We start from the raw sequence: 25,064 nt of genomic DNA on the forward strand, positions 1-25,064 counted from the left end.
AGGGCCTCCCCAGAAGATCTTAGGGTCCTGGTGGGCTGATAGGCAGAGATACGTTCGGATAGGTAACTTGGGCCAGAACCGTTTAGGGCTTTATAGGCCAACGCCAGCACTTTGAATTGAGCCCGGTAGCAAATCGGCAGCCAGTGGAGCTGGTGCAGCAGAGGAGTTGTATGCTCCCTGCGCTTCGCTCTTGTTAGTATCATGGCTGCCGACCGTTGGACTAGCTGAAGCTTCCGAGCCGTCTTCAAAGGCAACCCCACGTAGAGCGCGTTGCAGTAGTCTAAACGGGATGTGACCAGAGCGTGGACTACCGTGGCCAAGTCAGACTTCCCAAGGTACAGGCGCAGTTGGCGCACGAGTTTTAACTGTGCAAATGCTCCCCTGGTCACCGCCGAAACCTGAGGTTCCAGGCTCAGCGATGAGTCCAGGATCACACCCAAACTGCGAACCTGCGACTTCAGGGGGAGTGCGACCCCATCCAACACAGGCTGTAACCCTATGCCCTGTTCGGCCTTGCGACTGACCAGGAGTCCCTCTGTCTTGTCTGGATTCAATTTCAATTTGTTCGCCCTCATCCAGACCATCACAGCGGCCAAGCACCGGTTCAGGACCTCGACAGCCTCCTTAGTAGCAGGTGGGAAGGAGTGACAGACAGTTTGGTGAGACAACAGCACTCCCAGCCACTGCCGAGGCCTGAGCTTCGCATTATTTGTCAATAGTTCTTCAAAGTTCTTCTGGGGTCAATATAAATGTGTCTACACACAGAGAACATATGCTGAACTGCAAATTCTCTCTCCTAGCCATTAGAGAATGGCATAAGATTGGCTAACTGGCTCCAGATGGATATCTGAGCAAAGGCTGAAGCAGCAGGTTGGTTTCTAGCACCAATAATGCCAGAGTTATTTTCAGGATCAGGGACCATTTGTCTGGACGAGATTTATGGAGGTTATTTCCCAAGAAAATATCAAAGGCATCTGTTTGCCATGGTTCAAGGACCAGGAGAGCTGGCTCGGCAGTGCCGCAATATTTTAACATGCCAGAGTGTAAAAGAAATGACTCCGAGGGTTGCCTGCCCAAAGCAATCAAATATTTTACTGGCAGCCAAAGTTGCAATGATGACCAAGTCGAAAGGGGAACTCCAAAAAACAGCTGTAATTTGATGGCCCACTTTGAAACAAATTCCTTCTCGCTGGAAAACGTACAACAAGCCCACATCATTCCATGCCATTTACGTATTATTCGTTTGGGTTAGAATTTAAACAGACTTAATAGCAAAATTACAACCACGTTTTTCTTTCTCTCCTGATTGGCAGTTGAATCGGATATTTCGGTTGACTTTTTTCCTTTGTAAATTGATGTTTCTCTATATATATCGTCCTCAAAATGTGATTTTTGAGTTGTCAATCTTCATATCAATTAGACTTTAATTAATGTTGTATTTGCAATACATGTTATAATTAAAAGAGCAGTGACATAGATATTTTTATAAGAAGTATATATGTAGTCATGTTCAGGGCAAGAATGGGTTACTTTATGCTGGAAGTGGTTCTGATCCTGGATAAGGAATATAGTCAATCACCCCCCATCAATGCTGTGAAATGTATAGTTTTTACATTGGCATTGATGTTTTTCATAATTTGTTTTTAATAGTTTCAATGTTTAATTCTATTTTAAAGTTTGTACATTTTCTAGATTTTAATATATTGCATTTCTTTTACTGTTAGCTGCTTTGGATCTCTTTTTATAGAGAGATCAAGGGCCCTTCCACACTGCCCTATATCTTAGAATATCAAGGCAGGATATCCCACAATATCTGCTTTGAACTGGATTATCTGAGTCCACCCTCAGATAATATGGCATTTCCTGCCTTGATATTCTGGGATATAGGGCTGTGTGGAAGGGCCCAAAGTAGGACAGAAGGCATTGTATCTGCTGCAACTCAGAGTAAGCTTCGCCTTGCTTCCAAACACCACCACACAAGAGCTGTAGTTTATAAATGCGTGGCAGTCCCCTGCCACGCATTGCTGTGGCCCAGTCTGGTGATATGGAAAATAAAGTAATTAGAAAGTGCTGGTTTCTAATCTATGTAATGTCTTTATGCTTGTGGGTAAACAGCATTTCTTGGTGTTTCTTTGACAATGTTGACATAGAGATTTTCTGGTTTGCCTACTCTGGAACATGCAACATATAATTGTCCATCTTTAGGAGTCCCTTTCATCTCTCTGTGTGTGTGTGTGTGTGTGTGTGTGAATCATATATACCTATCTATATCTATGGCTGGATGGCTCTCTGTCAGGAGGGCTTTGATTACGTTTCCTTGCCCTGGTGAAGGGGGTTGGACTGGATGCCCTTAAGTATTTTCTGTTGGTCATGGGGGTTCTGTGTGGAAGTTTGCCCCAGTTCCGTCATTCGTGGGGTTCATTCAGAATAGTCTTTAATTGTAGGTGAACTATAAATCCCAGTAACTATAACTTCCAAATGCCAAGTTCTATTTCCCACAAACTCCTTCTGTGTTCCTATTTGGGCATATGGAATATTCATGCCAAGTTTGGTCCAGATCTATCATTGTTTGAGTCCACAGTGCTCTCTGGATGTAGGTGAACTACAACTTCCAAACTCAAGGTCAATGCCCACCATATGCTGCTAGTATTTTCTGTTGGTCATGGGAGGCCTGTGTGCCAAGTTTGGTTCAATTCCATCGTTGGTGGAGTTCAGAATGCTCTTTGATTATAGGTGAACTATAAATCCCAGCAATTACAACTCCCAAATGACAAAATAATAATTTTTTGTGTGATGGTCACTCCTTGTGTTGTGAGATGTTTTGTTGCCCAATTTGGTGTGATTTCGTTCATTGGTACTTTTGTTTTTAAGGTACTCATTATGCACAGAGCATTTATATATATATAAATTGAGGAAAAAATCCAAGTCAAAATAAAGAATAAGCATTGCAAAGTTCCAAAGAGTAAGGTTAAATGCAGAATATAGTTCCAAAGATCTTCAGGTAAAAGCAGGAGACACAAGCCTATTGGCAAAGTTCAAACCAGAGTCCCAGGTACAAGCAAGGAAACAATTGCCCCATGAATCACAATGCAAGAAATCCCAAGCATGCTGCTTTCCAGGCTAAGGTTATTCCATGAAGCTTCTAGGCTAGTAAGCTACGTTGAACTGACGCTTTCTCCGAGTTTGCAAAAGGCCTAAATACCTTTCTAACATGAAAACATAAGGCTCTTGTCATCATAAAAGCATTGCGACAACCTTTCACCAAGCTGGCTTCTCGTCTGCTGGCCAGACGAGGACTCTGCCTAACCCGGAGATCAAGGCGAGCTTGCCGGGTCAAGTCACTATCTATACTTTTTGTATCAGCATGGGAAGGCACATGCTCGCTATCTCCTTCGTTAAAATTCCTTTCTGGTGGAAATGGCTGTGTTGACACTGCACTGTCTTTGGGAGCCTCAGAAGCAGGTCCAGAGATTTGAGGCACAGACAAAGAGCTAGGAAGCTGAATCCCAGCAGGAATCTGAATCCCATCATCCTCATCGTCAGAAAATAGCTCAACTAGGACAGTATCATTATCCAGGTGGAGGCCACAAGAGGGCACTGGAGAGAGAAAGATGGTCCATTTTATGGGGAGTGGTGGGTGGTCTGAAGGAGGAAAACCATTTTCCCTGTTTTTCTGTTATTCTCCCCACCCATGTCCCTGTTGTGGAAACAATCCTTGTTTATGATATGGGGAGGGAGCATAACCAGTAAAAACAAGGGAAATGATTTCGATCTTTCAACTCCCCCCTGTAAAATGGACTATCCTTCTCTCTCTAGTTCCCCCTAGTAGCCTCCATCCATATAATGGACAGAAATAAGAAAACGAAGAAGATTAAAATGAAAACGAGTATGAAAAGAAAAATTAAAAAAACTGAGATAAAAGGTAGTGAGAAGAGGAAGGGCTTTACAACAAAACAAGGAAACTATTGGCTATTTGGGCATTTTAGACTATGATTCCCACAATCACTTACCAATGACAATGTAGAATGTGCTTGTCTCAACCTTCTGTTTACTGGGAAACTAAACATTCAAAATGGTATCAATGACCTTCAGCCTCAGATATGCTGCAAGTCGCTTCTGGTCACTTCTTGTGTGTTTACAAAGATGTTACCCAGGGGACGCCCGGATGTATTAGAGTCCTGCAGGGAGGCTTCTCTCATGTCCACAGACCACCTATTACAATGCAGTCTGAGCCCTGCCATATGCATCATGGAGGACCTCCTTATAGCAACAACAGAGGCACTGCTGCTACTGGTCAAAGGACATTTAATATAATGCCAATTTTTTAAACTTTGCGCTTTTTAAATACATTACAACTGTACTCTTGGTTCACTTCTGATACAATTAACAAGTAAATAAGCCTCAAATATGAAGTTACTGACCTAGGACAAATTGTACAGCTTTCAGCTTATCTATATAAATAAAAATGTAATGTTAGTTTGTGGGATTATCATAACTCAAAAACCAGCAGACAAAATAAGACCAAATTTGGACACAATACACCTATCAGGCCAACGAGCGACCATCACTCATAAAAACTCATCAGAAGAGACTTAAAAAGCCAAAGAAACAAAAATGAATTACAACGCATGCACATAATCACATACATACACAAACACACACATATATACTAGGGCTGGGTAACCACAGAAAAATTTGTTTCTAAACTCAATTTGTTTTTAGGGGTTTTTTGCGTTTCGTTTTTTAAAAGTATTCCAAATTTTTTCTTTAAAAAAGTTCGAAATATACTAAATTTTGTAAATTACGAAACAATTACGAATCGATTCGTTAATGGTGGACGCGATTGCGCAATATGCAAAAAAAACCCTCCAAATGGTACAGGAGGAACTTCTGAAGCTTCCCTCTCCCTCTGTTGTTGACTGTTGGTGTGATAATTTATTTTTAATCACTGATAAAACAAACAACAACCCTAAAACTTGCACCAGACATACGGAAACAATTACGAAACAATTTCGAAACAATTTCGAAACAATTTCGAAACAATTTCAAACCAATTACGAAACAATTACGAAATAAATTGAAAAATTTGTTTCGATTTTTAATTGCTCCTGCATGGCTCAATATCAGATCGTAAGCTAATTTAAATACGGATTAATAACAAATTACGAAATTAACGAATGAAACCGCCCAGCCCTAATATATACATATACACAAACATACACACACACATATATACACACACAAAACACATATACACAGACTGGGCCACAGCAAATCTTACTAAGAGAAATATTAATTAGCTGACAGACAATGATGGCTTTATAAAGAAAATAAATGTTTGAAAGCATCTGAAAAAATGCAGATGTGGAGCAATCTAAATAATCAAACAGAATATAACTGTGAGCATGTTTGTTATGAAGGAATAAGGATTACCATTTGATCGTTCTTCCAAATTTGTTTGTATAAGAATAACCTTCCTGTTGTTGAGCTCTAGATTTGTGAATTATTAAAAAAAGGTGCAGCCAGAGTGAATCTCAACTGCTTCTTTTGGAGGTTTTCAAACATATACTGGATGCCCATGTTGGGTTGGTTGGGGAATTGGTTGTGTATTCCTGAATGACATGGGATTGGATTCAATGACTGTGCAGGTACAACTGCACCAGGAGCTCCAATTTTGTTTGCGTTGCATTTAATGTTTGCTATAGTCCTAAGTTTCAGGGATTCTGCAGATAGGTGGCTTCTTTTGGCTGCAATCATAGGGCAAACCACCTGTCAATTATAGTTAGGTTCCCTGGTCCCACCCCCTTTTTGGGTTTTGGAGGAAATAGGAGGCATTTTGAGTTCAGTCCACACAGAGAAGCCTTTCACACAGGACATAAAACCAAGAGCTCCTGTAGAAAGCTTCGTCTTTTACGGCTTGGCCAGGGAGATATACAGCCCACAGCTTGGCCGGGGTCATGCAGCCCTACAGCTTCTTTGCTGAGGGACTTCAGTCAGCCATCACAGAAACCTGAACACCTTCTTTTCCCTTGGAAGTCTACAAAGCTCTGCTTGGTAAGGGTCACTCGCGGCAGCCAGAAGCAGTTGGTACCGGGTGTAGGGGCTCCACACCAACAAAGGAAAAGACAGACTGCCCAGATAAGAGGTTAAGGATTTCCCCATTAGTTAGTTATGAAGATAGTGCCTGTTCCCTGTGGACAAGATTAAGAGAGAGCCAATAGACTGTTAAGAAAGCCTTAAAGTACGTCTTTGTTTTCAGTAATAAAGAACTTTGTTGAACCTTTAAGCAATCAAAAGACTCTGTTTTAAGGAAATCCAAAAGCCTTTAATCTGAGGTAGCCCCGGCGTCCTGTTGGGCACACAGAATTTATGTCCTGTCCACAGTCTTATGCACAGGCCCAGCATGCAACAGCACAATGACCCTTGTGGTCTCTATGAGCAAAGTGATACTGATGCATAATAGTTAACTCAGTGGTGAGTGGAAATGAGACCAAGGCATTTGAAACTCCCTAAATATAGAAGAAAACTCATGTGGGAAGAAAGGTTATGTTTATAACATGTTTATGGAGCTGCATTCATTGTTCCTTTCCCTTCAAAATTACAAGAACTAGAATATAAATATCCTTGTCACAAAAAATAATGTGCAGATTTTATAACTGTGAATTTATTTAATATGATGTGTGGGAATGAATGGAAGAATGGAAGATGAATGGATGCAAGGAGCTAATAATTTTGGAAACAGCAGTAAAAGACCCAGGCCTGCAATAACTAACTTCCTGCTTGCTGGGCTGTAATTAAAAGTTGCTAATAAGACCTGAAAACTCTGATAAGAATTGGGACAGGGAAAGCAGAAATGTTTACAATGTTAAGAAGGAAGTCAACTAGGCCTGTTTGATCAAGAAAAAATTTGTTTCTAAAATCGATTTGTAATTGGGGTGTTTTTTTGTTTCGTTATTTAAAATATTTACAAAACTTTCCAAAAAAAATGTTTTGTTATTTACGAAATTTTGTAAATATTTACAAAACATTTTTTAAACTCCATTTGCCTAGTTTCCAACAGACCTCTGAGGATGCCTGCCATAGATGTGGGCAAAATGTCAGGAGAGAATGCTTCTGGAACATGGTCATACATACAGCCCTGAAAACTCACACAACCGGCCTCCGCGCGCCATCCAATCGGCTCCGGCTCCTGCGCCCTCCTCCTCCTCCTCCTCGCGCGCGCGCTCACCCTTACAACCGGCCTCCGCGCGCCATCCTCCTCCTCCTCCTCCTCCCAGCTGTGTTGCAGGAAGTGTCAGGAGGAGGAGGAGGAGGAGGAGGGCGCAGGAGCCGGAGCCGATTGGATGGCGCGCAGAGGCCGGTTGTAAGGGTGAGCGCGCGCGCGCCATCCAATCGGCTCCGGCTCCTGCGTCCTCCTCCTACTCCTCCTCCTCCTGACACTTCCTGCAACACAGCTGGGAGGAGGAGGAGGAGGGCGCAGGAGCCGGAGCCGATTGGATGGCGCGCGCGCGCTCACCCTTACAACCGGCCTCCGCGCGCCATCCTCCTCCTCCTCCTCCTCCTCCTCCTCCTCCCAGCTGTGTTGCAGGAAGTGTCAGGAGGAGGAGGAGGAGGAGGAGGAGGAGGAGGAGGATGGCGCGCGGAGGCCGGTTGTAAGGGTGAGCGCGCGCGCGCCATCCAATCGGCTCCGGCTCCTGCGTCCTCCTCCTCCTCCTCCTGACACTTCCTGCAACACAGCTGGGAGGAGGAGGAGGAGGGCGCAGGAGCCGGAGCCGATTGGATGGCGCGCGCGCGCTCACCCTTACAACCGGCCTCCGCGCGCCATCCTCCTCCTCCTCCTCCTCCTCCTCCTCCTCCTGACACTTCCTGCAACACAGCTGGGAGGAGGAGGAGGAGGGCGCAGGAGCCGGAGCCGATTGGATGGCGCGCGGAGGCCGGTTGTAAGGGTGAGCGCGCGCGCGCCATCCAATCGGCTCCGGCTCCTGCCACGGTGCACTGCTGGGGTGCTTGGGAGCGCCGGATTGGCTCCCAAGCACCAGCAGCACTCAGCAGCCTCCATCCCATTAACGACACGAGCTGAAGCTTGTAAAATATATGGGGCTGCTGTTTCGATATTTTTAAACCCTTCCGGGTTTGAAAATGTGTTTTGAAATCGCGTCGGATATGGTAAAAATAACGATTTAATTACGAAATAACGAATTAACGAACGAAACCGCACAGGCCTAAAGTCAACATAAGATCAACATCAATCAATAAGATCAACATCTGGCCAGGAAACTGAGATGGATCCAGGATGGAAGACGTCTATCATTAATTTACAATTTTGGGACTACATCAGCAGAATATCCCTATAAAAGACTCAATCTAATAATGATTAAAGTGTGGCAGACTGAGGAGTTTGTTCCACTGTTGTGACTCAGCTGGAACCACAGACACAGACTGATAGTGTTGTGACTCAGATGAGGTTTCAGAGTGACTCTGACGAGGATGATGGGATTCAAGTTCACAATCAGGTTCAAAATGTTCCTGTTGTAGACAATGAGGAACAGGGTGTGCAAGTTCAGTTTCCCACAGCAGGGAATGATGTTTTTAATACTGAAACTAGCCAGGTGCAAATTGACTCAGAAAAGGAGGACAGTTCTCAGCCTGATAGTAAGCAGGAAGGCAACCAGGCTGACACTAATGAGCAGCCTGATCTTGATGAAACAGGAATCTTAGATCGGGCTGACCATTTGGAATTCAGAGTTCGAAGGAGTGTGAGAATAGCCAACAAGAAGGAGGTCAGAGGCTAAAGAAATGCTTTCATGTATTGCAAAGGGTATTGTGGCGCAGCTGGCTGAGTGTCAGCTGCATTAAGATCACTCTGACCAAAAGGTCATGAGTTTGAAGCCAGCCCAGGTTGGAGTGGGTTTCCAACCAATTGTGTGTAGTCTGTTGTCGACCTTTACAACCCGAAAGACAGTTGCATCTGACAAGTAGGAAAATTAGGTACCACCTAAAAGTGTGGGAAGTTAACTTAACCGATTTATGAGGCCATAAAGAAGACTCCAGCAAAGCATTCCAACGGGGAACCATGCGGGGAATGCAGAAGTGCTTCATCAGCGTCGCTGATGAACTATGAAAGCAACAGCTCCCCTGGTGGCCAGAAAAAGTTAAATAGCCTCTGTGTGTGTCTGTATATGTTTGTATGTCAAAAATAGGCATTGAATGTTTGCCATATACGTGTACACTGTAATCCGCCCTGAGTCCCCTGCGGGGTGAGAAGGGCGGAATATAAAAGCTGTAAATAAATAAATAAATAAATTAAGCAGTGTGTTTGAAAACAAACCTTTGTCAGACCAACTTCTCACTCAACCAAGCAGCTTGTGCTCATTTTCCTGTGTCCATAGTCTTGGGATTTGTCATGTTCTCATAGGACTTTGTTTCATTGGTGCCATTTGGAATTCTGCTTTACAGTGCTTTACAGTTTTATTGTATTTGCTTTTTAAACTTTTCATCTTTCACTTTTTAATAAACTACATAGAATTCAGTCTGTGTGCAGTTCTGGTGATTTCAGCAAGGTGAATCTATTCTGAGGTGCAACATCCACGTGCCATGCTCTGCAGAATATTCTTATAAAAGACTAATAATGCTCAAAGTGTGACTAACCTGAGGAGTCTGGTTCACCCACTATGCTCTGCTCCATGGGAAGGAGAGAGATAGTGTACTATGGATAGTGGCAGATTTGCACGGGAGCAATCTGGTCACTTTGGGGCTTCTTTCTCAAGGGAAGAGGAAGAAGTGCGCTTTTGGGGTATTAGGTTTTGTGCAGGTAGTCAGATTCTGCTGTATGGAAAACAGCTATCTGGCCCTTAACATTGTTCTTAGTAGGGCTGGGCGGTTTCGTTCGTTAATTTCGTAATTCATTATTAATTCGTATTTAAATTAGCTTACGATCCAATATTGAGCCATGCAGGAATAGTGTGAGGAGTAAATTAGATTGGAAACAATTTTTTCAATTTATTTCGTAATTATTTTGTTATTATTTCGAAATTATTTCGTAATTTTTTCGTAATTATTTCATAATTATTTTCGCATGTCTGGTGCAATTTTTATAGTTGTTGTTTGTTTTATCACACCAACAGTCAACAACAGAGGGAGAGGGAAGCTTCAGAAGTTCCCCCTGTCCCATTTGGAGGGGGTTTTTTTTAGCATATTGCGCAATCGTGTCCGCCATTAATGAATCGATTCGAAATTAACGAAATTTCGTAAATAACGAAACTTTGAAATCTCAAAATTTTGGAAGTATTTAGAATTTGGAAACGCTAGTGCTCCCTGGAAACGAATCGAGTTTAGAAACAAATTTTTCCATGGTTACCCAGCCCTAGTTCTTAGGGAAATAATTTTTGGCATTTTGGCGTTTTGAAATATTGGTGTTATGGAACTATGCATTGACAGACTACAGGAAAGCAGGGTCTGGCCTAACAGGTGCTTTTCCAAGGAGGGAGAATATTTGGGTGCATGAGGATGAACATGTGTGTGAATGTTGAGTAAAAATGTAATTCCCCCCTTTTTTTGTTTGTTAACCAATGTTTGTGAATACAATGTAGTTGCATAGAATCTGTATGTTCAATGTAATTTTTTGTCTAAATGTTTTTCTGTAATCTGATGTACTCTCCCACACTGGAAATTGCAATAAAAAGTACGTACGTTTCAAAGTTATTGAAAAGTCATTCATGACATCCTGTTACTATATTGCTCCATATTCTATTTCCATGTCATGTTATATCAGTCTAAAACCGTTTTTTTTTCCCTTCATCCTGCATTAGTACTAGGCTTGGGTAACCACGGAAAAATTTGGTTCTAAACTCGTTTTGTTTTTAGGGGGCCCTTGTGTTTCATTTTTTAAAAATAATTCTGAAAATTTCCTTTAAAAAAATTCGAAATTTATGAAATTTCGTAAAATTACAAATCGATTCGTTAATGGCGGACGAGATTGCACAATATGCTAAAAAAACCTCCAAATGGGACAGGGGGAACTTCTGAAACTTCCCTCTCCCTCTGTTGTTGACTGTTGGTGTGATAAAACAAACAACAACTATAAAACTTGCACCAGACATGCGAAAATAATTACGAAATAATTACGAATTAATTACGAATTAATTACGAAATAATTTTGAAATAATTACGAAATAAATTGAAAAAATTGTTTCGAATCTTAATTACTCCTCACACTATTCCAGCATGGCTCAATATTGGATTGTAAGCTAATTTAAATACAAATTAATAACGAATTACGAAATTAACGAACGAAACCGCCCAAGCCTAATTAGTACACATTTCCCTATACCTCTTCCATAATGTGTGTGTTTACCAACACTCTTTGAAGACCACATTGTTTGCATGTATTTCCCCCACTGGTCAAAGTATGTTTTGTAAATTTTTCAGCTGCAAGCGTTTTAGCTCTTTAAAAGGACATGCCAGGCTTTGTATGTATTCCCTTTCTGTAGGATTCACTGAAAGCTTTGCAAATGTGCAGATTAATGGGGCAAGGTGCATTCTGACTCGTAAGAAGTCCTCAAAAGAGTGCAAAGGGTAATTGGGGTGAGAATGATGAAGCCACTGAATTCCTTTGCACTCCAGGCTAGAATAAACCTCATTCCAGAGCTTTCACTGGTTTCGTCATTGGAACAACAGAACCTAAAGAAATATGTAAGATTTCTAATGCTGGAATAGACAGTATGGCGCATGCTACTTCATTGCATTCCTAATAAGATCACCACCCCTAATAATCCACCAGACATATTAAAAAACAAATATTAAATCCCAGGATCTTGCTTCTTCATTATAGAGATCCGGTTTCTGAATTTATATATGTATGTGTATGTATTTGCCCTATTTATATCTTGCCTTTCTCTATCCCAAAGGGGACTCAAGGTAGCTTACATTTTTAATTGCTTTTAATATATATATATATATATATATATATATATATATATATATATGTATGTATTAGGCTTGGGCGGTTTCGTTCGTTAATTTCGTAATTCGTTATTAATTCGTATTTAAATTAGCTTACAATCCAATATTGAGCCATGCAGGAATAGTGTGAGGAGTAATTAAAAATCGAAACAATTTTTCCAATTTATTTCGTATTGTTTCGTAATTGTTTCATTATTGGTTCAAAATTGTTTCGAAATTGTTTCATAATTGTTTTGTAATTATTTCCGTATGTCTGGTGCAAGTTTTATAGTTGTTGTTTGTTTTAACAGTGATAAAAAAATAAATTATCACACCAACAGTCAACAACAGAGGGAGAGGGAAGCTTCAGAAGTTCCCCCTGTCCCATTTGGAGGGTTTTTTAGCATATTGTGCAATTGCGTCCGCCATTAATGAATCGATTCGTAATTTTATGAAATTTCGTATATTTCGAACTTTTTTAAAGGAAAATTTCGGAATTCTTTAAAAAAACGAAACACAAGGGCCCCCCTAAAAACGAAACGAGTTTAGAACCAAATTTTTCCATGGTTACCCAAGCCTAATATATATATATATATATATATATATATATATATATATATATATATATAAGCTTGGGCAAGTTCGTTTGGAATCTTCTAAAATCGTAATTAATTTGGATTAAATTCACTTTTGAATCAATTTTGTGCCATGCAGGAATAGTGGGAGGAGCAGTTCCGAACTGAAACCACTTACCCATTGTTCAGAATTATTTTCAGATGTCTCCCACAGTTATTTTAATTTTAAGACCATTAAGCAATTTTGGTAAAGCCTAACAAACGGTTTTAAAATCTCGCGGTTTCCCTTCCTTCCCTGGCGGCGAGCTACGATGCAGAGGGATGAGGTGGGTGTGGCTAAGCACAGCTCTTCTTGAAGGCCACGCCCCCAGCGGCCTTCAAGTAGAGCTGTGCTTAGCCACACCCACCTCGTCCCTCTGCATCACAGCTCGCCACAATGGAAGGAAGGGAAACAGCGAGATTTTAAAACTATTTGTTAGGCTTTGCCAAAATTGCTCAACGGTTCTGGAGGGAGGGAGGGGCACCTCCCATTAACAAAGCAAATGAAGCAATTCGGATTTCCTGATATTTCCTATCTTTTTTCATTAAAATTTCGGAAATCATTTCAAAATCATCCGAAATCATCCGAAACTAGTTTTGAACCTTTTTTTTTGGATCACCTAAGACATGCACACACACACACACAGAAACATACAATCTTCAAAATTCAGCAGTCAAAATACAAGTATTTTCCCCAATCCCACCACCACCACATCCCCATCCCCCCCCCCCACCAACCCACCAAGGAACAGTTTACTACTCTTGCTATACTTAATACAATTGTTCAATCATGAGGATAGTCTTATTTAACGCCTTATATCTATCTTTCCCCTTTATTCTGGAAATGAAACTCTTCCATTTTGCCTCCCAGGTCCTTCTGATTTGGGCTGTCTTATAATAACTTTTCCTTTCACTAATATAATCTTGGAGTAGGTAGTCAGCTAGATATTTATATTAAGTTTTTATTTTCCATTTCTTGTGGTCCTTCCAGTCTAGGGCAACTGAGGCTTTAATTGCATCCATCATATATTTTATTATTTCCTCCCGTTCTTTAAATCCCCCTTTGCCTTCTATTTTCTGAGTGAAAAAATGAGTCTTGTTCCATTCTATATTTATCCCTAATTGCTCCTCCATTTCCTTCTTAATTATTTTATGTAGCTTTAGTATTTTTTCACATTCCCACCACATGTGGGTGTATGTTCTAGTTTTTCCGCAATTATGCCAACATAGTTTTGGGCAGGTTCTCATAATATGTGCCAATTGCACAGGAGTTCTATACCATTTTGTCAGTATTTTCCGTTGCATTTCCTTAATCTTTAGATGTTTTATTTTATTAATTGACTTTATCCAATTGTCTATTTCTCTCTCACTGCAACTTAATTCCTCCTTCCAGACTTCTATCAGGTGTTTTGTGTTGTATTGTATTTCCGCGATTATTTTGTATATAAATCCCACGATTCCTTTCTCCTTCTCAACTTTCCATTTTATTAGTTTGTCAAGATTTGTTTCTGAATTAAGTTCAAGGTGCTTACAGATAAAAAAACACGGGGTGGCTTTGGTCTCCCGGACTTAAGTTTGTATCATGAAGCGAGTGCCTTATTATGGACACTAGAGTGGATGAAATTAAAAAAAATGAGAAGTTACTCTCCCTAGAAGGTTTTGATTTAAGGGCAGGATGGCACTCTTAGTTTGGTATAATCGTGAAAAGAAGGAGAAAGGTTTTGGCAATCACTTTATAAGATCAGCGCTATTGAGGACATGGTTAAAGTACAAAGAAAATTTCTACTCGGAAACTCCACTATGGATATCTCCCATGGAAGTGAACCAGAGGAGATTACTGGGTTGGACGTTATGGCCAACATATAAGGATTTATTAATTAAAAACACAACAATCTTAAAATCTTATGAAAATATTAAAAAAGAATTCAAAACTACTACTTGGCTACATTATATGCAAATAAATGATTATTATAAACACGATAAAAAGGTTGGTTTCAATTTGAAAGTCACAACCTGGGACAAAATCCTTCAAACAGAGAAAAAAATGGGTTGTTGTAGGTTTTTTCGGGCTGTATGGCCATGGTCTAGAGGCATTCTCTCCTGACGTTTCGCCTGCACTTTGGCAAGCATCCTCAGAGGTAGTGAGGCCTGTTGGAGAAAATGACAGATATATCCACAGATATATAAACCCTTTTGCCTAGCTCCAACAGGCCTCGCTACCTCTAAGCCAGAGATAGGGAAGAAAGACCTGTTTTTTTTCCAACCATAGGGTCTCAGGGTTAGGGTAGAAGAATTTCAGAATTCACTATACCTTTGGAGGAAAGCTAACTCAATCTCTGAATGCAACAAAGCTCATCTCTATGCTTTACCAGTTGACTGCTTGTAACGTTGATAAGCCTTGCCAAGTCTACAAAGACTTTGTTAATAATACCCTGCTTGCTGTTTCATACCTGGAGTGGACTCAGTTACTCAAAAAGTTCAAGCTTCTAAAGAAAGATCCCAGCGGTCCGCCCAGACAGAGAGCAGCACATCTCAGTTTTATTTTTTTAAGGTGTCTGGGTGTGACGGCACACTGCCATATAATCCACTAGCTTTACCTGCCACGCGTTGCTGTGGCCAACCTTCTCTCCCTCTTTCTCTCCTTCTTTCAGTCCTTCCTTCATTTCCTTTTCTTATTTCCTCTCTTCCATCTCTACCTGTTTACTTCCTTCCTTAGCTTTTTGCTCCCATCCTTCCTTCTCTTTATTTCTTTCCTTTCCTCCCTCTTTCTCTCCTTCTTTCTCTTCTTCCTTTGCTCCGTCTTTCCTCCCTTCCCTTTTTTCTTTCCTTCTCTCCTCCTTCCTTCTCTTCCTCTTTCCTTCCTCCTCCCTTTTTATTTTCCTTCCTCTTTCTCTCCTTTCTTCCCTCTCTATCTCTTTCCTTCCTTCCTTCGCTTTTGACTTCCAGTCTTCCTTTTCTTTCTTTCTTTTCTTTTCTTCCCTCCCTTTCTCTTCTTCCTTGGTTTTTTCCTCTCTTCCCCTTCCCAAATTCCCCTTCCTTCCTTACTTACTTCCTTCCTTCCTTCCTTTTGACACCTTCCCTTCCCCTTCCCTTTCTTCTTTTTTCTATCTTTCTTTCCTTTCCTCCTTCCTTCCTTTCTCCCTTCTTTCCCATCCTCCTTCTCTCTCTGTATTCTTTCTTTCCCACCTTTCTTCTTTCATATACCTTCTCAACTTCTCCTTCCTCCCTTCATACACCTTCCCTCCCTTCCTTTCTTTCCTTCCTTCCTTTCTCCATTCTTTCCCATCCTCCTTCTCTCCCTTTCTTCTTTCTTTCTTTCCTTCCTTTATTCTTTCATATATCTTTTCAACTTCTCCTTCCTTACTTCCTTCATACATCTCCCCTTCCCGCCTTTCTTCTTCCTTCCTTTCTCCCTTCTTTCCCATCTTCTTCTCTCCCTTTCTTCTTTCTTTTCTTCCTTTCTTGTTTCATATATCTTCTCAACTTCTCCTTCCTTCCTTCCTTCCTTCCTTCCTTCCTTCCTTCACCTTCCCTTCCCCTTCCCACTTTTCTTCTTTCTTTCCTTCTTTCCTTCTTTCCTTCTTTCCTTCTTTCCTTCTTTCCTTCTTTCCTTCTTTCCTTCTTTCCTTCTTTCCTTCTTTCCTTCTTTCCTTCTTTCCTTCCTTCCTTCCTTCCTTCCTTCCTTCCTTCCTTCCTTGCTACTTACACCCCTTCCCCTCATTTCCATCCTTCCTTCCCTCTCCCGCTTCCTTCCCTCCTTCCCCTTCCTCACCGATGGTGGAGCCAGACGGTGGTGTGCGGAGGTGGCCTGGGCCGGGCATTGCGGTGGCCAATGGGCTGTCCTCAGCAGAGCCAGGCCGCGGCCTCTCCCGGCTGGGCCAGGAAGGTGCCCGGGGGGGCCTCCCGGGCAGCCTCCACTGGTCGCGCAGCATCCTGGCCCCCAGTGAGCACAGCCGGCCGAACTCCAACTCCCAGGCTGGGGCTTCAGCGTCAGCGGGTAGGCCGCGTTCTAGAACTACAGTTCCCAGAGTGCATTGCGTGTGTACTTCCTCCCCTGGGCACTGCGCATGCTCGGTTTTTGTAATTGTGCGTTTGTTGAAATGTTGTTTGGAATTTTAATGAGTGTCATGCATACCTTGTGGGTTGTGGTATGTGCATGGCAAATTTGGTGAATTTCCGTCAGGGGTTTTTCGCATTTTGCTGTCCCGTTGAATGACCTTTCCCTTTTTATATATATAGATTCAGCATCAAGATGGAATATTCGTATATGAAATTACTTTGAACCAGGACATAATCAGTTATTCTCTTACTATTTTAGTTACACTGGAGAAGACACATGGATATCTGTCTGAAAACTGGCAATTTGAGCACAAATAACTCTCAAGAGAATTAGTTCATGTAACTAAACAAGAGATGCTGTCAGTTTGTCACCTCTTGTTATTTTAGGATAATCATGGTTATGTTCTCTGTTACGGATATTATTTACTAGTGCAAAAGAAGGAATAAGCCCTCCAGGAAAATGCAAGGTCATCTCACCCATGACCCTCAGGTGGCCTTCATCAATATGAAATAATAAGGAATAACAATAAGAAGAATGCCTTAGCGATAATGAATTCCTACCTTATTCACTGCACAATCATCCATGACAATTCCTTTTTGAAACAGGACTTCTCCGGAGAGCTGAGAAGATAATGACAAGGAAACAATATGCAGCTCCATTATTATTCGTTCAAAATATGCAGTCCTTCTAAGCTACAAGACATTTACTGTAAATTGTAACTATGGAAGCTGTTTAAACAATAATTTGCCAGATTTCTCATTAACCCACCCTTGATTAGTTTAGTTGAGCAATTTCATTTCTGGCAAATCAAGGCATATCCTTCTTCCAGCCTGACCTCTGCCACCAAATGTGTATAATGAGTGGTTTGTTCTGGTCTTGCTAGCCAAGCAACCAAGCCATTATGCAGAAAGAACATCTGTGGCCCGACATTATCGAGAGGCCCACTGGCTTCATTCCCTTCCAAAGAATAGATCCGAGATCTTTCCAAATGCATTATAAATGGGGAGGTGAACAAATCGTGATGAACTTCTGTACATTCTTCTGAAAACTGATTCTGCCAAACAAGTTTGGTTGATAGTATGATAGCTGGGCCCAGAAGCTCAAAGTGTTACGGAGATGCCACAATGGCGGTTGTGAATAAGAGAAGAGAGGGGGCGGAGTAAGAGTGGAGAGAGTGAAGGAAGTATAGAAAGGGGGGACACTTAGAGTAGGGGTTAGGGCAAGGGTTAGGGTTTGGGTTAGGGTTACAGAGGGTAAGGGTTAGGGATTACGGATAGAGTATGGTTTAGGCTAAGGGTAAGGGTTAGGGTAAGGGTTTGGTTAAGGGGTTAGGCTTAGGCTTATGGTACAGTTCAGGGTTAGAGTAAGGTTTAGGGTTTGGGTAAGGGTTTAGGCTTAGGCTTACAGTACGGTTCAGAGATAGGGTAAGGTAAGGCTTAGGCTTATGGTACAGTTCAGAGATAGGGTAAGGATTAAGGTAAGGGTTAGAGTAAGAATTAGGGTTTGGGTTAGGGTAAGGGTTTGGGTAAGGAGTTAGGCTCAGGGTTAGGGTAAGGGTTAGGTAAGGGTAAGTGTTCTGTCACGCGCTGGGCCTGTAAAGAATTGCCTTTAAAATAGGACGTGCAACTTGAGCCCAGCGGGAAGGCAGGGGCCCCCGAAGAGAAGTTCTCAAGGATTTTCCACCACAAATGGTCTTTAGATGGCTTGTAAAGCATAACAAAGTCCTTTATTAATGAACAATCAAACAGAAACTTTTATTGTCTTCAAAAAAGTTAAACAAATACTTCCAGGCTTTTATGCAACTGGTGGCTTCCTAATCATGTCCACAAGGGACAGGCAATTGTCTTCAATAACTGTTTCTTTACTTTAAAGGAAAATCCCCTTTTTAACTTCTCCCAGGCTGACTGTAATCTAAGCCTTACTGATGTGGGCTCCGATACCGGGTCGAACTGCGTCTCGAGCACCTAGTAGACCTACCAGTAAGGCCAGTAGATTCTCCAGCTGGAGTTCTTTGGTCTTCCAAACTGTTTACCTTCCGAAATTCCTCAAAGCTTTAGGGCTGTTTCCCTGGAAATCTTTGGATGCTCTTAAGACTGTTCTCCCCCGGAAAGTCTTAAGGGTTGAAGCTTTTGTACAGGAGAAGCTTGTACACGTCCTCTAAATTAGCTTTCCTTACTAAGACTAACTAAAAATGGCTCTCTTCCCTTCCCAATTGCCTTGAACAAGGGGCGGAACCAAAACTTAATGATGATGGACAGGTGACTTGCCCTATGACTGCAACCAAAGGAAACCACCTTTCCGCAGAACGTCTGAAACCCTGGACTGCAAGCAAACACTCGATACAAAGCAAATAAAGTTGGAGCTCCTGGTACAGCCGTACCAGCACAGTAAGGATTAGGGTTTGGGTTAGGGTTAGGGTAAGGGTTAGGGTAAAGGGTTAAGTTTAGACTTATGGTACGGTTCAGGGTTAGAGTAAGGTTAAGGGTTTGGGTTAGGGTAAGGGTTAAAGTAAGGTAAGAAGTTAGGCTTAGGCTTACAGTATGGTTCAGGGTTAGGGTAAGGGTTAAAGTAAGGTTTAGGGTTTGGGTTAGGGTAAGGGTTTGGGTAAGGGGTTAATCTTAGGCTTACAGTACAGTTCAGAGTTAGGGTAAGGGTTAGAGTAATGTTTAGGGTTTGGGTTAGGGTAAGGGTTTGGGTAAGGGGTTAATCTTAGGCTTACAGTACAGTTCAGAGTTAGGCTAAGGGTTAGAGTAATGTTTAGGTTTGGGTTAGGGTAAGGGTTTGGGTAAGCGGTTAGGCTTAGGGTTACAGTACAGTTCAGAGTTAGGGTAAGGGAAAAGGTTAGAGTAAGGTTTAGGATTTGGGTTAGGGTAAGGGTTTGGGTAAGGGGTTAGGCTTAGGGTTACGGTACAGTTCAGGGTTAGGGTAAGGATTATGGTTTCACCATTAAAAAACTCTTACATTCCTTCTATATTATCTGTCTACAGCCTGGTTTACAGTAGCTAAGTAGCTAAGTCTCTCTTGCACAAACAGCGCTCCCGAAGGAGCAATGCGGCATTTCCATAATGCTCAGATCTTCTGGATCCAGCTATCATACTATTACCCAAGTTTGTTTTTGGGTTGCTGCAAGTTTTTCGGAGTTTGTGACCATGTTCTAGAAGCATTCTCTCCTGACATTTCACCTGCATCTATGGCAGGTATCCTCAGAGGTTGTGAGATCACAACCTCTGAGGATGCCTGCCATAGATGCATGCAAAACATCAGGAGGGAATTCTTCTGGAACAGCCCAAAAAAAGTTACAGCAACCCAGTGGTTCCGGCCATGAAAGCCTTCAACAAGTTTGCTTTTCCTTGCACACAGTTACACAAAGGTTGTCAAGATACTTTGAGATGACTTTAGAAACATTCTGAAATCCAGTTAGTCAATACAGTTATTGGGAGTGACCAAATATGCACAATATTGTAGGTAGATTCTCAAGATCTCTAGTCCTTTTTCTTATGCAAAATGGGTCAAAAACAAAGATGCTGGGGACAGGGAGAGAGGGGAAGTCTGGTGTGATATCAAAATATTGATATCTGCATGGCCCCATTTGTAAGACTGGACAAGAGGTCTCACGCAGATGTCAAGTTACATCCCAAAGAAAGCAGCAATGCTGTGGAACTATATTTGCATGTTTACTTGGTTTATTATGTTTAAAAGGTGAATAGTAGGGCTGGTCAATTCGTTTCGTTAATTCGTAATTCGTTAAAAAATTCGTTAATTTTTGAATTACGAAACGATTACAAAACTTTTTTTTTAACCTGGAAGTGTTTTTAAATATCAAAACGGCAGGCGCCAAAAAAATTTGTATTTCCGTCCATTTCGGAAATACGTAAGATGGCCGCCTGCCGATGCTTGCTGGGAGCTCTCCTCTCTCAGCGCCGGCTGAGCAAGCGAGCAAGAGGGCGAGCGAGAGGGGTGAGCGAGAGGGCCCGCCAGAGTGAGTGCTTGCCTTCCCTCCTTAATAATAATTTTAATTTCTCCTCCCTATTCTACTAAATTAATAATTAAATTTAAAAAATATTTAAAAAATATTGAAAAAAAAAGGGCGGGCGCCATCTTTACAAAATGTTTTGTAAATATTTACGAAATTTCGTAAATACCGAACTTTTTTTTTGGAAAATTTTGTAATTATTTTAAATATCGAAACAAAAAAAAAACCCAATTACAAATCGATTTTAGAAACAAATTTTTGCGTTGTTACCCAGGCCTAGTGAATAGGGATCTTTCATCTGAGTAGCATGGAGATGTGAGAAAAAAGTAAACCAGATGAAATGGTTCAGCCTAGCATAGTTCTAAATGTTGAGCCATGGAAGATGGCAGCAATCTGGGAAAGAGGACAGACACACAACTGGAAAGACACAACATGAATGGAAAATAAGGTGTGGAAAAGAAAACAAGCATTTAACAAATATAAGCATTTAAATATCTAAATGGAACAAATAAAAGGAGGGGGAAAACCCTTTGAAACTGGAATGGGAATTCTTCCAATTTCTTTCGGCTACAGCATATTGTAACAGATTTAAAGATGGGCCCAAAGCCAACCTTAAAAACTCTGGCATAGACACTGAGAACCGGGAAGCCCTGGCCCTTGAGCGCTCCAGCTGGAGGTCAGCTGTGACCAGCAGTGCTGCAGAATTTGAAGAGGCATGAATGGAGGGTGAAAGAGAGAAACGTGCCAAGAGGAAGGCGCATCAAGCCAACCCCTTCCGAGACCGCCTTCCACCTGGAAACCAATGCCCTCACTGCGGGAGAAGATGCAGATCAAGAATAGGGCTCTACAGTCACCTATGGACCCACCACCAGGACACCGAACTTGGAGGACCATCATCCTCGGACTACGAGGGATCGCCTAAGTAAGTAAGTAAGTAAGTAAGTAAGTAAGTATTGTAACAGTTAATAGTCTTGACAGGGTACTCCAATGAAGCCAATGTTCAAACAGACTAAAGAACAGTCTTGTTTAGAGATGGGAAGGTGTGCTGGTATAGCTGTACTAGAAGCTCCCACTTTATTTGCCCTGTATTAAGTGTTTGCTTGCAGTCGAAGGTCTGGGATTCTGCAGAGGGTGGCTTCCTGTTAAAGTTTGCAGTTATAGGGCAGGCCCCCTGTCCATCATAGTTAAGTTTGGTTCTGCCCCTGTTCAGGACAATTGAGAAGGGAAGGGAGTCATTTTCAGTCAGTCTCAGCAAGGAAAGTCAATGTACAGGACGTGTACAGACTTCTCCTGTACAAAGGCTTCAACCCTTAAGACTTCCCGGGGGAGAACAGTCTTAAGAGCAAAAGGATTTCCAAAGATTCCCAGGGAAACAGCCCTAAAGCTTTGAGGAATTTCGGAGGGAAAAACAGCTTTGAATATCTAAGAACTCCAGCTGAAGTGACTACAGTCCTACTGGTAGGTCCACTCAGTGCTTTGAGATGCAGTTCAACCCGGTAGTGGCGCCCACATCAGTTAGGTTTAGGCTCACAGTCAGCCTGGGAGAAGTTTGGAAAGGAATTTTCCTTTAGAGTAAAGTAACAGATAGAAGCCACCAGTTGCACAAAAGCCTGGAAGCATTTGTTTAACCTTTTGAAGACAAAAGAAGTTTCTGTTGATTGTTCACCAATAAAGACTTTGTAATATTTCACAAGCCCTCTAAAGACTGTTTATGGTGAAAATCCTTAAGAATTTCTCTTCGGGCCCCCTGGCTTCCCGCTGGGCTAAAGTTGCACGTCCTGTTTTAAAAGCAATTTGTTTCAAGCCCAGTGCGCGACAGAACAGAAGGCCTGGAAAAAAACATAGGAAAACTGAGAAAAAACTGTTGTTTTCTGTTTTTCAATTTTCTCTCAATTTTTCTGCATTTTCCCTGTAATCTTCTCCCCCATTTTCCCAGTTTTCTTCCAAGCCTTCCCATCTCTAGTCTTGTTTCCATTCCCCTTCAATTTATAACGGTAGATTTCTTGGTTTCCGATTGTTTGTGCATCTGTCCCTTGGAAAAGCTGGATTTCTCACATTTCGTAGCATGTGGGGAAAATGAAATAGGGCAAATCACCCCCTGTCAAATTGAAATTTTACATAGCATGGTAAGAAAAAAAATCCCCTACAAAAACAATGTATGTTTTTTGCTTCTCGACAGATGCAAGATACAAACATATGCAGTTTTAATTGATCAGTCAGTCAATCAATCAATCAGTCGTGAGGATACCATGGATTAATCATTTCAGTTTTCATTAATCAGGTGCTAGCCCTGGTGCTAATGACAAACAAGTTTTAGCATTCAACAACGTAGCAGTAAACCACTCAGTGCTTTAATTGAAAAGCCATGCACCATTAAGCAACTTCTCTCTTCATCATCAAAATTGTCTTTTACAATTGTACCCCATAAGTGAAAGAATGTGTGCCTATGAACATGTGTTCAAGAAGCGGGGTGGCGGTTGGCACATTAATAAGTGGTGGAGAGATGAGGATTCAATCTGGATCTCAAAGATCTTTCAGGAAGGCCGTTCTCTCAATCCAAACTCTGGATCAAGTTCATAGAATCATAGAATCCTTGAGTTGGAAGAGACCTCATTGGCCGTCCAGTCCAACCCCATTCTGCCAAGAAGCAGGAATATTGCATTCAAATCACCCCTGACAGATGGCCATCCAACCTCTGTTTAAAAACCTCCAAAGAAGGAGCCTCCACCACACTCTAGGTCAGAGAGTTCCACTATTAAACAGCTTTCACAATCAGGAAGTTGTTGTGGGTTTTTCAGGCTTTGTGAGGTCTTGAGGATGGTTGCCATAGATGCAGGCAAAACATCAGGAGATCATGCTTCTAGAATAGGCTTGGTTGATCAAGAAAAAAATGGTTCTAAACTCGTTTCGTATCTAGGGGGCGCTGGTGGTTCGATTATGAAATTATTTCTGAAATTTTCTTTTAAAAAAGATCAGAAATACCAGGAAATATGAATCGCTTCCTTTGTTTCGTTAATGGAAGGTGCTCCTCCCTCCCTCCAGAACCATTAAAATCTCGCAGTTTCCCTTTCTTCCCTTGCGGCGAGCTTCTCTTTCCTTCCCTACCTTTCCTTCCCTTCAAGCAAGCTGTCAGTCATGCAGAAGAGAGAGGTGGGCGTGCCCAAGCACAGCCCTCCTTGGATGTTGCTGGGGGCATGGCCTTCAGGAACAGCTGTTCTTACCCACGCTCACCTCCTTCTTCTATGCATCGGCGGCTTTGCGAGGTGGGCTTTGTGAGGTGGGCGTGGCTACGCCCAGCTCTTCCACATTGCCACTTGTCACCAGGGAGGTAGCCACGCCCACCTCGCAAAGCCGCCGATGCAAAGAGGAAGGAGGTGGCAGTGGGTAAGAACAGCTGTTCCTGAAGGCCACACCCCCAGCATTTACGATTCACTGCCGGAAGTCGTAAGGAAGATGGCGGACGCAGCTTCAATATGACAAAAACACTTCCGAGTTGCCAAAACACGTCGATATCGCTTCTAAAGGTATTTTACTTACGATTTCATAACGAGATTAGAAATTAACGAGCTTGATCAACCAAGCCTATTCTAGAACATTCCCATATAGTCCGAAAAACCTACAACAACCCCATGATTCCAGCCATGAATGCCTTCGACATTATTCAGGAAGTTCTTCCTAAGTTCAGGTGGTATCCCCTTTCTTGTAGTTTGAAGCCATTGCTCCATTGCATCCTAGTCTCCAGGGCAGCAGAAAACAAGCTTGCCTCCTCCTCCCTATGACTTCCTCTCACTAGGCCTGGGTAACCACGGAAAAATTTGGTTCTAAACTCGTTTTGTTTTTAGGGGGCCCTTGCGTTTCTTTTTTTAAATAATTTTGAAATTTTCCTTTTAAAAATTTCGAAATATACGAAATTTCGCATAATTACGAATCGATTCGTTAATGGCAGACGCGATTGCGCAATATGCTAAAAAAAAAAACCTCCCAATGGGACAGGGGGAACTTCTGAAGCTTCCCTCTGCCTCTGTTGTTGACTGTTGGTGTGAGAAAACACACAACTATAAAACTTGCACCAGACATGCAAAAATAATTACGAAATAATTACAAAATAATTACGAAATAATTACAAAATAATTACGAAATAATTACAAAATAATTATGAAATAATTACAAAATAATTACGAAATAAATTGAAAAAAATGTTTCAAATCTAATTTACTCCTCACAGTATTCCTGCATGGCTCAATATTGGATCGTAAGCTAATTTAAATACGAATTAATAACGAATTACGAAATTAATGAACGAAACCGCCCAAGCCTACCTCTCACATATTTATATATGGCTATCATGTCTCCTCTCGGCCTTCTCTTCTCCAGGATAAACATGCCCAGCTCTCCAAGCCACTCCTCATAGGGCTTATTCTCCAGACCCTTGATCATTTTAGTCACCCTCCTCTGGACACATTCCAGCTTGTCAATA

At 41.8% G+C, this 25,064-nt stretch overlaps 1 protein-coding gene across 2 annotated transcripts in view; it reads right to left on the reverse strand.

Annotated features, from left to right (window-relative positions):
• LRRTM4 (leucine rich repeat transmembrane neuronal 4) overlaps positions 1-25,064 on the reverse strand; it is a 699,210-nt gene that overhangs the window by 299,151 nt on the left and 374,995 nt on the right. For both annotated transcript variants that reach the window (XR_009632084.2, XM_060787220.2), the window contains exon 3: positions 17,175-17,234. Coding sequence is in view for 1 of the 2 variants with exons in the window: in XM_060787220.2 (XP_060643203.1) it covers positions 17,175-17,234 (60 nt within the window). In the remaining variant the exon portion in view is untranslated. The remainder of the gene's footprint in view (positions 1-17,174; positions 17,235-25,064) is intronic.

The sequence above is a fragment of the Anolis sagrei genome, chromosome 7 (assembly GCF_037176765.1).
Source record: "Anolis sagrei isolate rAnoSag1 chromosome 7, rAnoSag1.mat, whole genome shotgun sequence".
In the NCBI taxonomy this organism is placed as follows: Eukaryota; Metazoa; Chordata; class Lepidosauria; order Squamata; family Dactyloidae; genus Anolis; species Anolis sagrei.